We start from the raw sequence: 13,038 nt of genomic DNA on the forward strand, positions 1-13,038 counted from the left end.
ACTTTGGTGAATACCAAACATGGAAAGTCTTCCTCTTTTTATGGCTGAATAGTATTCCATGGTATACATATACCACTGTTTATTAATCCATTCATGGGTTGATGGGCACTTGGGTTGTTTCCACATCTTTGCGATTGTGAATTGAGCTGCTAAAAATATTCAAGTGCTAATGTCCTTGTGAAAAAATAGTATTTTTTCTTCTCAGTAAATACTTAGCAATGGAACTGTGGGACAAAGTGGAAGGCCTACCTTTGGCTCCTTGAAGATTCTCCATATTTCTTTTATAAAAGGACTATAAATGTTCCTCATTCTCTGCACCCACATGAGCATCTGCAGCTTTGGGAGCTTGTGATATGAACTGTTCTGACAGTTCTGGCATTAGGTGATTTCTCAAACTGATTTTGATTTGTATTTCTCTGATGATTAAGGATGATGAGCATTTTTCATGTGTTTGCTGGCCATTCATCTGTCCCCTTGGTTCTGTTCATGTCCCTAGCCCATTGATTGATGGAGTTGTTTGCTCTTTTCCTGTTGATTTCCTTGAGTTCTTTGTAGATCCTGGTTACCAGCCCTTTCTCAGAAGTGTAACATGGGAATATCTTCTCCCATAATGAAGGCTGTAAATTTGCTTTCTTGTCGTGTCCCTCACAGTGTAGAAGACTTTTAACTTGATCAGGTGTTGCTGCCATTGCCAATGGTGTCTTCTTCATAAATTCATTCTCATGGTCAATATCATCACATGGTGGGTGAGTTTACCTGATGGGTGTCTATTTTGCTAATCCATGTATAATGCAGGTCTGAGGATTTCCTGCAGGGCAGGTATGGTCTTGACAAATTCCCTCAATGTTTGCTTGTCTAGAACAGACTTAATTTCTTTTCTTTCTTTCTTTTTTTTTTAATAAGTTAGGCCTTTTTTATTTGTTTTTGTTTTTGTTTTTTTGGCCAGGGCAGGGTTTGAACCCACCACCTCCGGCATATGGGACCGGCGCCCTACTCCTTGAGCCACAGGCGCTGCCCCCAGACTTAATTTCTTTATTAAATGTGACATTTAGTTTTTCAGGATAAAAATTTCTATTTAATAATGTTGAAGATGTGGGCCCATTCCCTTCTGGCTTCTAAGTTTTCTGCTGCTAAGCCTGCTATTATCCTGATGGGTTTTTCCTTGTAGATCAGTTGCTGCTTACATCTAGCTGCTTGTAGCATTTTCTCTTTCATCTGGACTTTGGCCAGGTGGAATACTATGTCCTCTTTGGTATGAATCCTTCTAGAGTTTGAAGACCATCTTGTATCTGCATGGCTGGATCTCTGGCGGTACTAGGAAAGGTTTCCACAATAATACCTCAAATAGGTTGTCTATGCTTTTAGCACTTTCTTCTTCTCCCTTGTGGATTCCTGTAATTCATATGTTTGCTCACTTCACATGGTCCCATAGTCCCATGACTCTCTAAGTGATTGCTTTGCCTCTGTTGTTCTCTTCTGTACCTCTTTCAATGGTTGGATTAGCTCAAGAACCTTGTCTTAAGCTATTCATTCTTTTTTTTTTTTTTTTGAGATAGTCTCACTCTGTCACCCTGGGTTCGGTGCCATCGTGTTATAGTTCACAGCAACCTCAAACTCTTGGGCTTGAGCCATTCTCTTGCCTCAGATTTTCAATTTACAGTAGAGACAGGGTGTTGCTCTTGCTCAGGCTGGTCTGGAACACCTGGGCTCAAGCAATCTACCCTCTTTGGGCTCCCGGAATGCTAGGAATACATGTGTGAGCCACTGAGCCCAGCCCCGATATTCTTTCTTCTCTTTAAGTCTAATCTATTGCTGAAACTTCCTGCTTTGCTTTGAAAATAACTGAATGACTCTTTCATTTCTTAAGTCCTATCATATCCTTTCTAATTTTGTCTTGTTCTTTAGTCATACTTTCATTAATTTCTTGAAATGTATTTTGGGTTTCTTTTTGTTTTCAACTTTCTCTTCAATTCCACTCATCTTCTTTGCCATTCCCATTCTGAATTCCATTTCTGTTATTTTTGACAATTTCCTTGGAGTTTGGAGTGAATGCTGTAGCTCCATTGTGATCACGGGGCAGGGGGTGGTGTAGATCTGTTTTGATTTTTCATATTTCCAGGATTCTCTCATGGGCGTCTCCTCTGAGACTTCTTATCTCAATTCAGTGCTAACAGATTTTCTGGACACCTGTTCTTTACTGGGAACTCTTGAGAAAACTGTAGGATGCTCATAATGAGAGCCGGTGAGACCCTCAACACTGAGGCTAGTGTTGTGGGGATTGCTCTACTTAGAGTCTTCCCACAGAGGTAACAAGCAGCAGCTGGATAACACTGTAATTCATTCCCAGGTTGTGGGCATTTGCTCAAAGCAGGTCACAGTGAGCAAGGTAGACCAAGGCAGGGGATTGCTAGAGCTCAGGAATTCGAGAGCAGCCTGAGCAAGAGTGAGACCCTGTCTCTCTACTAAAAATAGTTGGGTGTTGTGGCAGGCACCTGCACTCCTATCTACTCAGGAGACTGAGGCAAGAGGATCACTTGAGCCCCAGAATTTCATGATTCTGTGAGTTATGATGCCATGGCACTCTACCTAGGGTGACAAAGTGGGAATCTGTCTCACAAAAAACAAAAAACAAAAAAGCAGGTCACAGTGAGCTTCTGCCTTGAGGCCAGGCATTTCCGTTGGAACACTGGACTTCGGAGCACAGTTCTTCCAGGCCAGATTTGGTGGTGGAGGCTCTGGGGTGGGATTTTGGCATCTAGGTGCAGTGGCAGAATCTTGGGGATGGTGTCTCATTGCTTGTGAGTGTTCTGGGGGAGCAGGGGCAGATCCTGAGACCCTGATGTGATACCCTCAGAGCCAGGACAGAGAAGCCATAAGCAGAGCTTATAAGCATGTCCTCATGAATACAAGGGCTTATCTTATCAGTACGGAAGAACGCCATGAATGCATGGGCCAGGTAAGAGCTTGGTGAGGGGTGGAGTCAGCACAAGCCAGTAGGAGGCTGCTTCCGAGACACAGAGACCTGTCCTGTGGATGCATTTTGAGCCAGGCAGAGGTTGGTTCCAGCAACCTCTGGACTGCAGACCTCACCATTCCCCACTGAGAACCTGCTGAAGTGGTTGCCAAAAGCCTCTCAGGTCAGCCTCTGTTGTGCTCAGGTATGAAAGCCTCACAGGTGTACCTGGGAAGGAACATTAAGGAAAATCTCTGAGCAGGGCTTGTGAGCTAGAAGCAGGGCTGTGCAGATAGTGGGATGATCTGACTGGAAGGTGAGGTCAGGGCCAAGCGGGGAGGAGGCTGTTGGGGCCTGGTAGGATGCAATCAGGTCAAGCAAGCAGTTGGCTGTTCTGCAGGTAGAGGGGCTGGTGGATGTCAGGTTAAGCAGGCAGAAGTTAACTCCAGTGTCCCCGGAGCTATGGGATTCTCCATGCCTCATTCAGGAATTGCTGAAGTGGTCTCCCAAAGCTCCTCGGGTCAAAGCCTGGTGCGCACCCCACTCCCCCACCAACACACACACTCATGTGAGAGCCTCAGAGCTGAAACTGGGCAGGAGCCACAAGCCAAGCCTCTGAGCAGGGCTTCTGGACCAGAGCAGGGTGGTATAGACAGAGAACTATACAGAGGACCGGGTCAGGGCCAAGCAAGCAGGAGGCAGATGGCACCTGAAGGGCAGACTCTGTGCACCCAGCACCCACCAAACTATGGCCCAAAGCCTGCCAGGTGGGTGCCTACTGCATTCGGGTCAATTCTTGTGCTCAGGTCCCGTTGTGGTCTAGGGGTAAAGGGCTCAGCTTCAAGTTCCAGGGTCCATTTCAGGGAAGCCACAAGTCAGTCCGCTGCCCCCCTCCAGCCTGGTGGAGACCGGAGGTGGTGCACCCATGGGTACAGGATGGCTTAGCTTTTGCCTGATCCCCACCGCACCTGTTGTCTGGTGCATTGGCTGTACACAGACTTCGGTCAGGTCCCCAGTCCCATAAGGTAAAAGGTCTGGTGTGGTGGTGGGAAGCGTCTTGCACTGAGCCAGCACTCACATTCTCCGATCTCGTTATATGTGTCCCCCCTTCACCTTCTGTTGCACACAAATGTCCTTTGCTTCTCAGCGATTTCACAATGCTGCATCAGAGAAGACTTATCCATATGTACGAAGTTGCCTGCACCTTTCTCTTCTTTCCTTGTGAGTGGCGTGCTGGGAGGCTGCCTCTACTCTGCCACTTTTTAAACCCACATTTTCTTTTTCTTAATCTTTTCTTTTTAAGCTTGTTAAATGATGTTCAAACTCCTGAAAATGGAAAGTAAACATAGGGATTAAAACAATGACATGAGGCTGGGCGCGTGGCTCACGTCTGTAATCCCAGCACTCTCAGAGACCCAGGCGGGTTGATTGCTTGAGTTCACTAGTTTGAGACCAGCCTGAGGAAGAATGAGACTCCATCTCTAAGAAAACACCAGGTGTTCTTGTGGGTGCAGCTACTCGGGAGGCTGAGGCAAAAGAATCATTGGAATCTAAGAGTTTGAGGTTACTGTGAGCTATGATGGCACATCACTCTACCAAGCGTGACAAAGTGAGACTTTGTCTCCAAAAATAATAAAATAAAATAAATGGCATGTATGTAGCATGTAAAACATTCAGAAAAGACGGTTTGGCTTGATTTTGTCAGTGTTCTTCATGATATATACTGCAAGTGGTACTGTTATTTGGTACAGTAAAATGTAATTACATTTGCACTGCACACATTCTTTTTGTCCAGACAGGGCGTCGCTCTGTTGTTCAGGCGACAGTGCAGTAGGGCAATCAGATCTCACTGTCACCCGAAGCTCCTGGGCTCAGACAACCCTGCCTCAGCCTCCTGTGTAGTTGGGATTGCAGGTGTGTGCCCCCATGCCCAACAAATGTTTTTTTTATTTTTTGTGGAGATGAGTTCCGACTATGCTGCCCAGGCTGATTTCAAATTCCTGGGCTCAAGCAGTCTCAAGTGATGTTGATTATTTTTTCATATACTTTTTGGTATTTCCCATGTCTTCTTTTGAGAAATGTCCATTCACATCTTTGCCCTATTTTTATTTTTATTTTTTGTGTGTGACAGAGTCTCATTCTGTAGGCCTGGGTAGAATCCTGTGGTATCATAGTTCACAACAACCTCAATCTCTTGGGCTCAGGCTCCAAGAGCTGGGACTACAAGTGCCTGCCACTGTGTCTGACTAGTTTTTCTACTTTTAGTAGAGATGGGGTTTTGCTCTTGCTCAGGCTGGTCTTGAACTCCTGAAATCAAGCCATCCACCCACCTTGGCCTCTCAGAGTGCTAGTATTACAGGTGTCAGGCACCGTACCTAGCCCATTTGCCTATTTTTAAATTGTTCCTTTTTCTTGCTATTATTTGAATTTCTGATATGTTTTGTATATTAACACCTTGTCAGATATAGGGTTTGCAAATATTTTCTCCCATTCCACAGATTGTCCCTTCACTCTGTTGATTATTTCCTTTGTTGTGCCTAAACTTTACACTTTGATGTAATCACATTTGTCTCTTTTTGTTTTCATTGCCTGTGCTTTCAGGGACATATCCAAAAACTCATTGCCCAAACCAGTGTAATGGAGCTTTTCCCTTGTTTTTTTTGGTGAGTAGTTTTGCAGTTTCAGGTCATATGTTAAAGTCAAGTCTTCAGCGTCGTCTTTGTGTCAATGCCGCCAGGAGTTGGGCTTTAACAGAAGTTTGCTGTTGCCACAATCACTGATACTCAGAATTTCCTGTTGCAATGGGCAGCAAAGTTTTCAAATTGTTCCAGTGACCTTGTTTTTATCTCACCTCTGGTTTCTGGGTCTCTCTGTTTATGCTGACCCTCAAAGAGAGTCTTTCTCCTGTAGCTGGTTCAACTAACACCTACTGTTTTATTAATAAACTAACACCCACTGTTTTATTAATATACAACAGTGTATATTGCTATACAAGAGGCTTAGTAGTTGGTCACAGGTTTTGGGGATGGGGGAAGGAATCCTCTTTAATATCTAATTCAGGCCCACTCTTTAGAGCACACAATGAACCTGTGACTCAGAAGTGTGTCCTTAACACATTTCTCTACTCCTTATCTGGGACATCAATTTTGTTCAGGAATAGTGCCAAGTATTTTCTATGAATAAACCCATGTAAGAATTCCCTTTTATAATTGCATGGTAGATGGAGAACAGAGTAATCAGGTTTGCAGACTAGTGGTAGAGTTATCTACCAAAAGTCACATAACAAGAACTACGGGAGCTAGAACTAGAATTCCAGTCTGTCTGCGGGCAAAGTCCACGTTCTTGAGCTCTACAAATGTATTAGGAGAGAAGTAGTGATAGGGTAGGAGAAATAGAGAAAAGGAGGAGACGTGAAACAGATGGAGAGTGGCTAAGAAGAGAAAGAGAGAAGGAATAGGAAGAAATAGAGTTGAGGTGACACTTTGAGAAAGGAGAAAGGAAAGAAAAGAAATAGGATAGACAGAGTAAAAGATGGAAATAGAAGAGCTGGGAAATGAAGGGATGAGGGAAAAGGAGAAAGGAGAGAAGAAGGAAGAGAGGAAGAAGGGAAGAGGAATGAAGAATGATCCTCAAAATGATAAAAACATTATTCTTTTTTACTTTTCTGAGACAGAGTCTCACTGTGTAGCCCCAGGCTGGAGTGCAATGGTATCAGGCTAGCTCAAAGCAATCTCAATCTCCTGGGTTCAATGGATACTCTTGCCTTGGCCTCCCCAGCAGCTGAGACTGCATGCACCCACAATAACGCCCAGCTAGTTTTTCTATTTTTAGTAGAGACACAGTCTTGCTCTTGATCTCAAACACGGTCTTGTTCTTGAACTCCTTAACTAAAAGGACCCTCCTACCTTGGCATCCCAGAGTGCTAGGATTACAGGTGTGAGCCATCGTGCGCCACCAAAATGAAAAAAACATTCTTACAATAGATTGTTTCACAGGTCAAATTATATAATTCATTAATGTGTAAACTAAGTGTAAACAAACCTGGTTCTAAAGACAAATGGAACACGGGTATTTTAAATCCATATTGAAGAAACACAAAACTGGTTAATGTTTAATTTTATTGCATTATTGCTTAAATTGCAGGGGTTATTTTCTTGATCTAATAGAACAGAAAGTCATCATGACTTATCAGTTTTATGTAAGTGTGAACAAACAAGTTTACACAATAATCAATTGACCAAACAGGAGAGACATTCCATTTTGGAACAAGATTACCCTTAACCAGGCCTGTCAGGAAATATGCTTACAATGACTTCTTAGAAATTCCATGACAAGATTTTTTCTTTTGAGACTGAGTCTCACTTTGTCACTTTCAGTAGAGTGCTATGGCATCATAGCTCACAGCAACCTCAAATTCTTGGGCTCAAGAGATCCTCTTGACTAAGCCTTCTGAGTAGCTGGGACTACAAGTATCCACCACAACACCCAGCCACTTTTTAGAGACAGGGTCTCGCTCTTGCTCGGACTGGTCTTGACTCATGAGCTCAAGTAATCCACCAGCCTCAGCCTCCCAGAGTGCTAGGATTATATGTGTGAGCCATCCCACCTGGCCTGTAAATTCTTTCTTTATTGCCATGTTTTAACAAGGAGATCAGAATCACTATTAACAATCCTTTCACTTTCCAATAGTAAAAATGACCCCTCTGCCAAATTCAGCCTCTATGTTAACAGACGAAGAGGGTCTTGACATCTGTCACTGTCAGCCAATATGCAGAGATGGGGATAGGTCCACCAAACTTGATTTGTTAGAAGTCCAGTATTCTAGAGAACAGTGACAGTAGCCTCTCCAAGACTGTTCTGTTCTACAACTTCCAAAGTTATAATTTTATTCATTAAGTTCAAAGTGAAGACCATGTTAACCCTCATATTAAGCAATAATCTGCAGAACCCATGACACCCAGTAAACAATAATCAGTATAACCCATGACCCAAAATAACATTCTAATTCAAAATTAATCTCCTAAATCAATCCACCTAAACTACTCAAGATAGGCATCTTTAGGGTGGGAGCTAAATTCACAAACCAGGAAGAATGGGAAACAGTGGGTGAAGGTCAGGCAGGACTTAAACTGACCAGACCAGCTGTGTCATGTCTATCCTAGCCTGACAGAATCCACGGTATTCTCACTAGACGTGTTTTCATCCCCTATTCCTATTACTGCATTTCATATCTATGAAATAGATTTTAAATGGAAATAATGGCTACAATTTATTGCACTTGTCCTGGGATTCAGCTTATGTGGGCAAAGAACAGGTTTTAAGTTATACTGGGAACAACATGCAGCACAGTTAATAAAGGACAACAAGGGACACATTACATACAATAACGAACAAAGATATCTGAGAATAATAAACTTCCCATCCCAACAACTGAAGCTTTTAACCCTTGTCTCTGCACAGTTCTGCAGTCCACTGGTCCAGCTTGAGGTTGCTGGGTCTTTTCAAAGGGATAAGGCTAGATGTAGGAATGATGTAATCCAAACAACTTGACCGCTATAGGGGTTGCAAGTAGGATGTCCCAGAGGTCATCCACTTACCCTTGAGTTTGTCAGGTCTTTCCCTTCAAGTCCTAAGGATAACCTGCTTATTGGCTGGAATGTATGTAGGCTTTAGGAAGCAGGGCAAGAGACTTTTTAAGCAATTCAGAGTGCGGTGGCAGAGTGCAGCTCAGGAGGTGGCTGGGCTTGCCATGACAGAGATCAAAGATCATCTGCTGGAGGCCTTGAAAAAATCAGGAAGGCCTCTTGGGTAGAGGGTCCAAGGCCAGCTGAGTAAGTTCCTTGGTCTGGGTGAGTCTGTTACTGGAATGCAGGATCTGGAAGATATATCTCAAAAACTACTCCAGGGTAAAAAAGCAAACAAAGGATGTTCAATCTGGCTTCTTCACACTGACAGGGATGAAGTTGGGGCTCTGTCCAGGGTAAAAGAATGAAACCATTTAGCAGTCATCTACAAATATCTATTAAGTTCTGGGTTTCAAGGCTAAGATTTGCATGATGAGAACATTAGCCTTCTTACTTATAGCCTTAGCACAGTTCTTAAGATAATACTTAGTTTTATGAGTCTCTATAAAACTGATCTTAAGTATGTATGCTTTTCCATTTGTTAACATCTTCATCTACTCTTACTGGAGTTAGATAATATCTCAAAGTAGTTTTGATTTGCATTTCTCTGATGATTAAAGATGATGAGCATTTTTTCATATGTTTGTAGACCATAAGCCTGTCTTCTTTTTTTAAATTATTTTTTATTAAATCATAACTTTGTACATTGATACATTTTGGGGGTTCAGGATACTGCTTCAATATACAATGTGAAATGCTTACATTGAACTAAGTAAGACATCCATCACAATTATTCTCATGTCTTAATAGTTTTGAAATGTACCATTGCATCATGCACATTAGGTGAGGTCCCCCCAGATACTGTCCTCCCATATCTCCTTTCCCATCTCCTCTCTCTCCTTTTCCTTTCTATGTTCTGGACTATAGTTATGTTTTGCCATTCATATGAGTGTGTAGGTGGTTATATGTTGATCTCATAGTAGTATTGAGTACATTGGATACTTTCCCCCCCATTCTTGAGATACTTTACTGAAAAGAATATGTTCCAGCTCCATCCAGGTAAACATAAAAGATATGAAGTCTCTATCTTTTTTATGGCTGCATAGTATTCCATGGTGTACATATACCACGATTTGTTAATCCATTCATGGGTTGATGGACACTTGGGCTGTTTCCATGTCTTGGCTATTATGAATTGGGCTGCAATAAACATTATGGTGCAAATGTCTTTGTTGTAAACTGATTTTTGATCATCTGGGTATATACCTAGTAGAGGAATTTCAGGATCAATCAGTGGGTCTACTTTTAGTTCCTTGAGTGTTCTCCAAACTTCTTTCCAAAAAGGTCGTATTACCTTGCATTCCCGCCAGCAGTGTAGAAGTGTTCCCTTCTCTCTGTATCCATGCCAACGTCTGTAGTTTTGGGATTTTGTGATGTGGGCTAATCTTATGGGAGTTAGATGATATCTCCAAGTGGTTTTGATTTGCATTTCTCTGATGATTAAGGATAATGAGCATTTTTCATGTGTTTGTAGACCATGCATCTGTCTTCATCAGAGAAGTTTCTGTTCAAGTCTCTTGCCCACAAAGAAATGGGGTTATTTATTCTTTCTTATTGATTGGTTTGAGTTCTCTGTAGATTCTAGTTATCAGACCTTTGTTGGAAGCATAACCTGCAAAAATCTTCTCCCATTCTGAAGGTTGTCTGTTTGCTTTACTTACTGTGCTCTTGGCTGTGCAAAAGCTTTTTAGTTTGATCAGATCCCAGTAATGTATTTTCGGTGTTGCTTCGATTGCCTGGGGGTCCTCCTCATAAAATATTCTCCCAGGCCTATTCCTTCAAGTGTTTTCCCTATGCTCTCTTCTAGTATTTTTATAGTTCCAGGTCTTAGGTTTAAATCTTTTATCCAGTACGAATCAATTTTTGTTAATGGTGAAAGGTGGGGGTCTAGTTTCAGTCTTGTACAGGTCGCCAGCCATTCACCCAACACCATTTGTTAAATAGGGAATCTTTCCCGCAATTTACGTTTTTGATAGGCTTATCAGAGATCAAATGACAATAAATGGCTGGGTTCATCTCTTGGTTCTCTATTCTGTTCCATACCTCTCCCTCTCTGTTTTTGTGCCAGTACCATGCTGTTTTGATCACTGTAGATTTATAGTATAGCCTGAAGTCTGGTAGCATGATTCCTCCTGCTTTGCTTTTATTTCTGAGTAATGTCTTGGCTATTCAAGGTTTTTCTGATTCCATCTAAAACAAAGTACAATTTTTTCCAGATCTTTAAAGTATGACAGTGGTGCTTTAATAGGCATTGCATTAAATTTGTATATTGCTTTGGGTAGTATGGACATTTTAACAATGTAGACTCTTCCAAGCCATGAGCATGGTATGTTTTTCCATTTGTTAACATCTTCAGCTATTTCCTTTCTCAGAGTTTCATAGTTCTCTTTATAAATATCTTTCACATTCTTTGTTAGGTAAATTCCCAAATATTTCATCTTCTTTGGCACTACTGTAAATAGTCCTTGAGTATTTTTTCAGCTTGACTATTGTTGGTATACATAAAAGCTAATGATTTGTAAATATTGATTTTGTATACTGAGACACTGCTGTATTTATTGATCACTTCTGAGAGTTTTGTAGTTGAGTCCCTGGGGTTTTCCAGGTCATAAAAGCAGCGCAAGTGCCCATCAACCCAGGAATAGACTAACAAATTGTGATATATGTATGCCATGGAATGTTATGTAGCCATAAAAAAGATGGAGACTTTACCTCTTTTATGGTTACATGGATAGTGCTGGATCATATTCTTCTTAGTAAAGTATCTCAAGAATAGAAGAAAAATATCCAATGTACTCAGTACTATTATGAACCCAATATATAATCACCCTCACTTTCATACAAATGATAAAACACAATTATAGCCCAGAAAGTAGAAGAGAAGAGGAGGGCGAGGGGAGGGTTGCGGGTGGCCAGGTAGAAGGAGGGTAATTGGTGGGACCTCACCTATTGTGCATCTTGCAAGGGGACATGTCAAATATTTTAAGAGTGGAGTATAAATGTCTTAACACAACAATTAAATTAATGAGGTGAAGGCTATGTTAACCAGTTTGATGTAAGCATTCCAAATTGTATGTAAAATCAGCACATTGTACCCCTTAAATGCCATATTGTACGTGGTTATGATCTAATTTAAAAAAAAGTTCCAGCAAAGCCAATTTTAAGAGAAAGAAAAGACTAGATGGCTAATAATTATTCTTATCGCGCTTTATGCAAATAGTCAGACCCAGTATGCTCAAAGTACAGTTTATTTTGGCAATTAAAATGACAATTCTGCTGTAACTTGTTTTTAGTAAAATGGGAAATTAGAGTGAGAAAAAAATGTCATTCAAAAATAAGAAACTGTGGCCCACCTGTATTAGATTCCAGCAGTGTGTGCAATGTGAGCTCAAAGAATGAGATATAGCTGTATAACTAAACTGAACTGTTAACAGGACTAAGAGAGTGTCCAAAGGATATAGAATCATGTACAGTAGTCAGATGTGCTCCAATCTGGTTTTCCTTCCTGCTTCTTAGCCCTGAGATAACATATAAAGTTTAAAATATTTTAATTACAAAGGGGACATTGAAAAAAAAAAGTTCAAAATATTTACTCCAAAGTACTTGGCTCAAACATATTTTTGGATGACTGCCCCAAAAGTAACATTATAAGAGCTTGCTGAGAATACTTGTTCCAGTGTACAGACTATATGCCAACAGAAGTGTGGTTAGAGATTTGTCTCCGACTCTAAGGCTGATGGGAAAGAAACTGCAAAAGCCTTAAGGCTCAACAAAGATGATGTGGTGGCTACACTAGAGGGAATCTCTGCAGTATTAAATACTATCTGTTGTGTCTATGTAAATACCTCAGGAGAAATTAGAACCTAAATAAAAACTTCCCAGTAAGTGGTATGGCTACAACATGGCCTCACAAGTGGCCCCACATTTAACTGATTTTTAGGGCTATTCACTTGAATTAGCCCACATAACAAAATCCCAAAACTTTAGATGTTGGTGTGAATGTGGAGAGAAGGGAACACTTCTGCACTGCTGGTGGGAATGCAAACGAATACGTCCCTTCTGGAAAGAAGTTTGGAGAACACTTAGGGAACTAAAAGTAGACCTGCCATTTAATCCTGTAATTACTCTACTAGATATATACCCAGATGACCAAAAATCATTTTACAACATAGACATTTGCACAAGAATGTTTATTGCAGCCTAATTCATAATTTGTGAAACTTTTTATAAGGAATCTCAGGTTAGACTTGAAAGCCTCTCATGAGCCCAGCCTCTCTAATGGCTTCATCTATACCATTAGATACTTGTATGCATTGGGTGAATTCCTCTTCTCTTGAGGTCCCAAAGCAAATTATGATTCCCGGACCTCTCAGAAAATGACATTCTTTACTCACCACAGAT

The 13,038-nt window shown here is 41.3% G+C and overlaps 1 protein-coding gene across 3 annotated transcripts in view; it reads left to right on the forward strand.

Moving 5' to 3' along the window:
• The first annotated feature begins 2,761 nt into the window (after positions 1–2,761).
• LOC128596678 (cytochrome P450 2G1-like) overlaps positions 2,762–13,038 on the forward strand; it is a 28,957-nt gene continuing 18,680 nt past the window's right edge. Inside the window, exon 1 of one of the 3 annotated variants that reach the window (XM_053606290.1) lies at positions 2,762–2,956. In XM_053606290.1, coding sequence (XP_053462265.1) covers positions 2,900–2,956 — 57 coding nt within the window. In that variant the 5' untranslated portion in view covers positions 2,762–2,899. Of the gene's footprint in view, positions 2,957–2,994; positions 3,159–13,038 lie in introns of those variants that run through there. The other 2 variants (XM_053606292.1, XM_053606291.1) reach the window with 2 other exon arrangements.

Source organism: Nycticebus coucang, chromosome 10 (genome assembly GCF_027406575.1).
Source record: "Nycticebus coucang isolate mNycCou1 chromosome 10, mNycCou1.pri, whole genome shotgun sequence".
In the NCBI taxonomy this organism is placed as follows: Eukaryota; Metazoa; Chordata; class Mammalia; order Primates; family Lorisidae; genus Nycticebus; species Nycticebus coucang.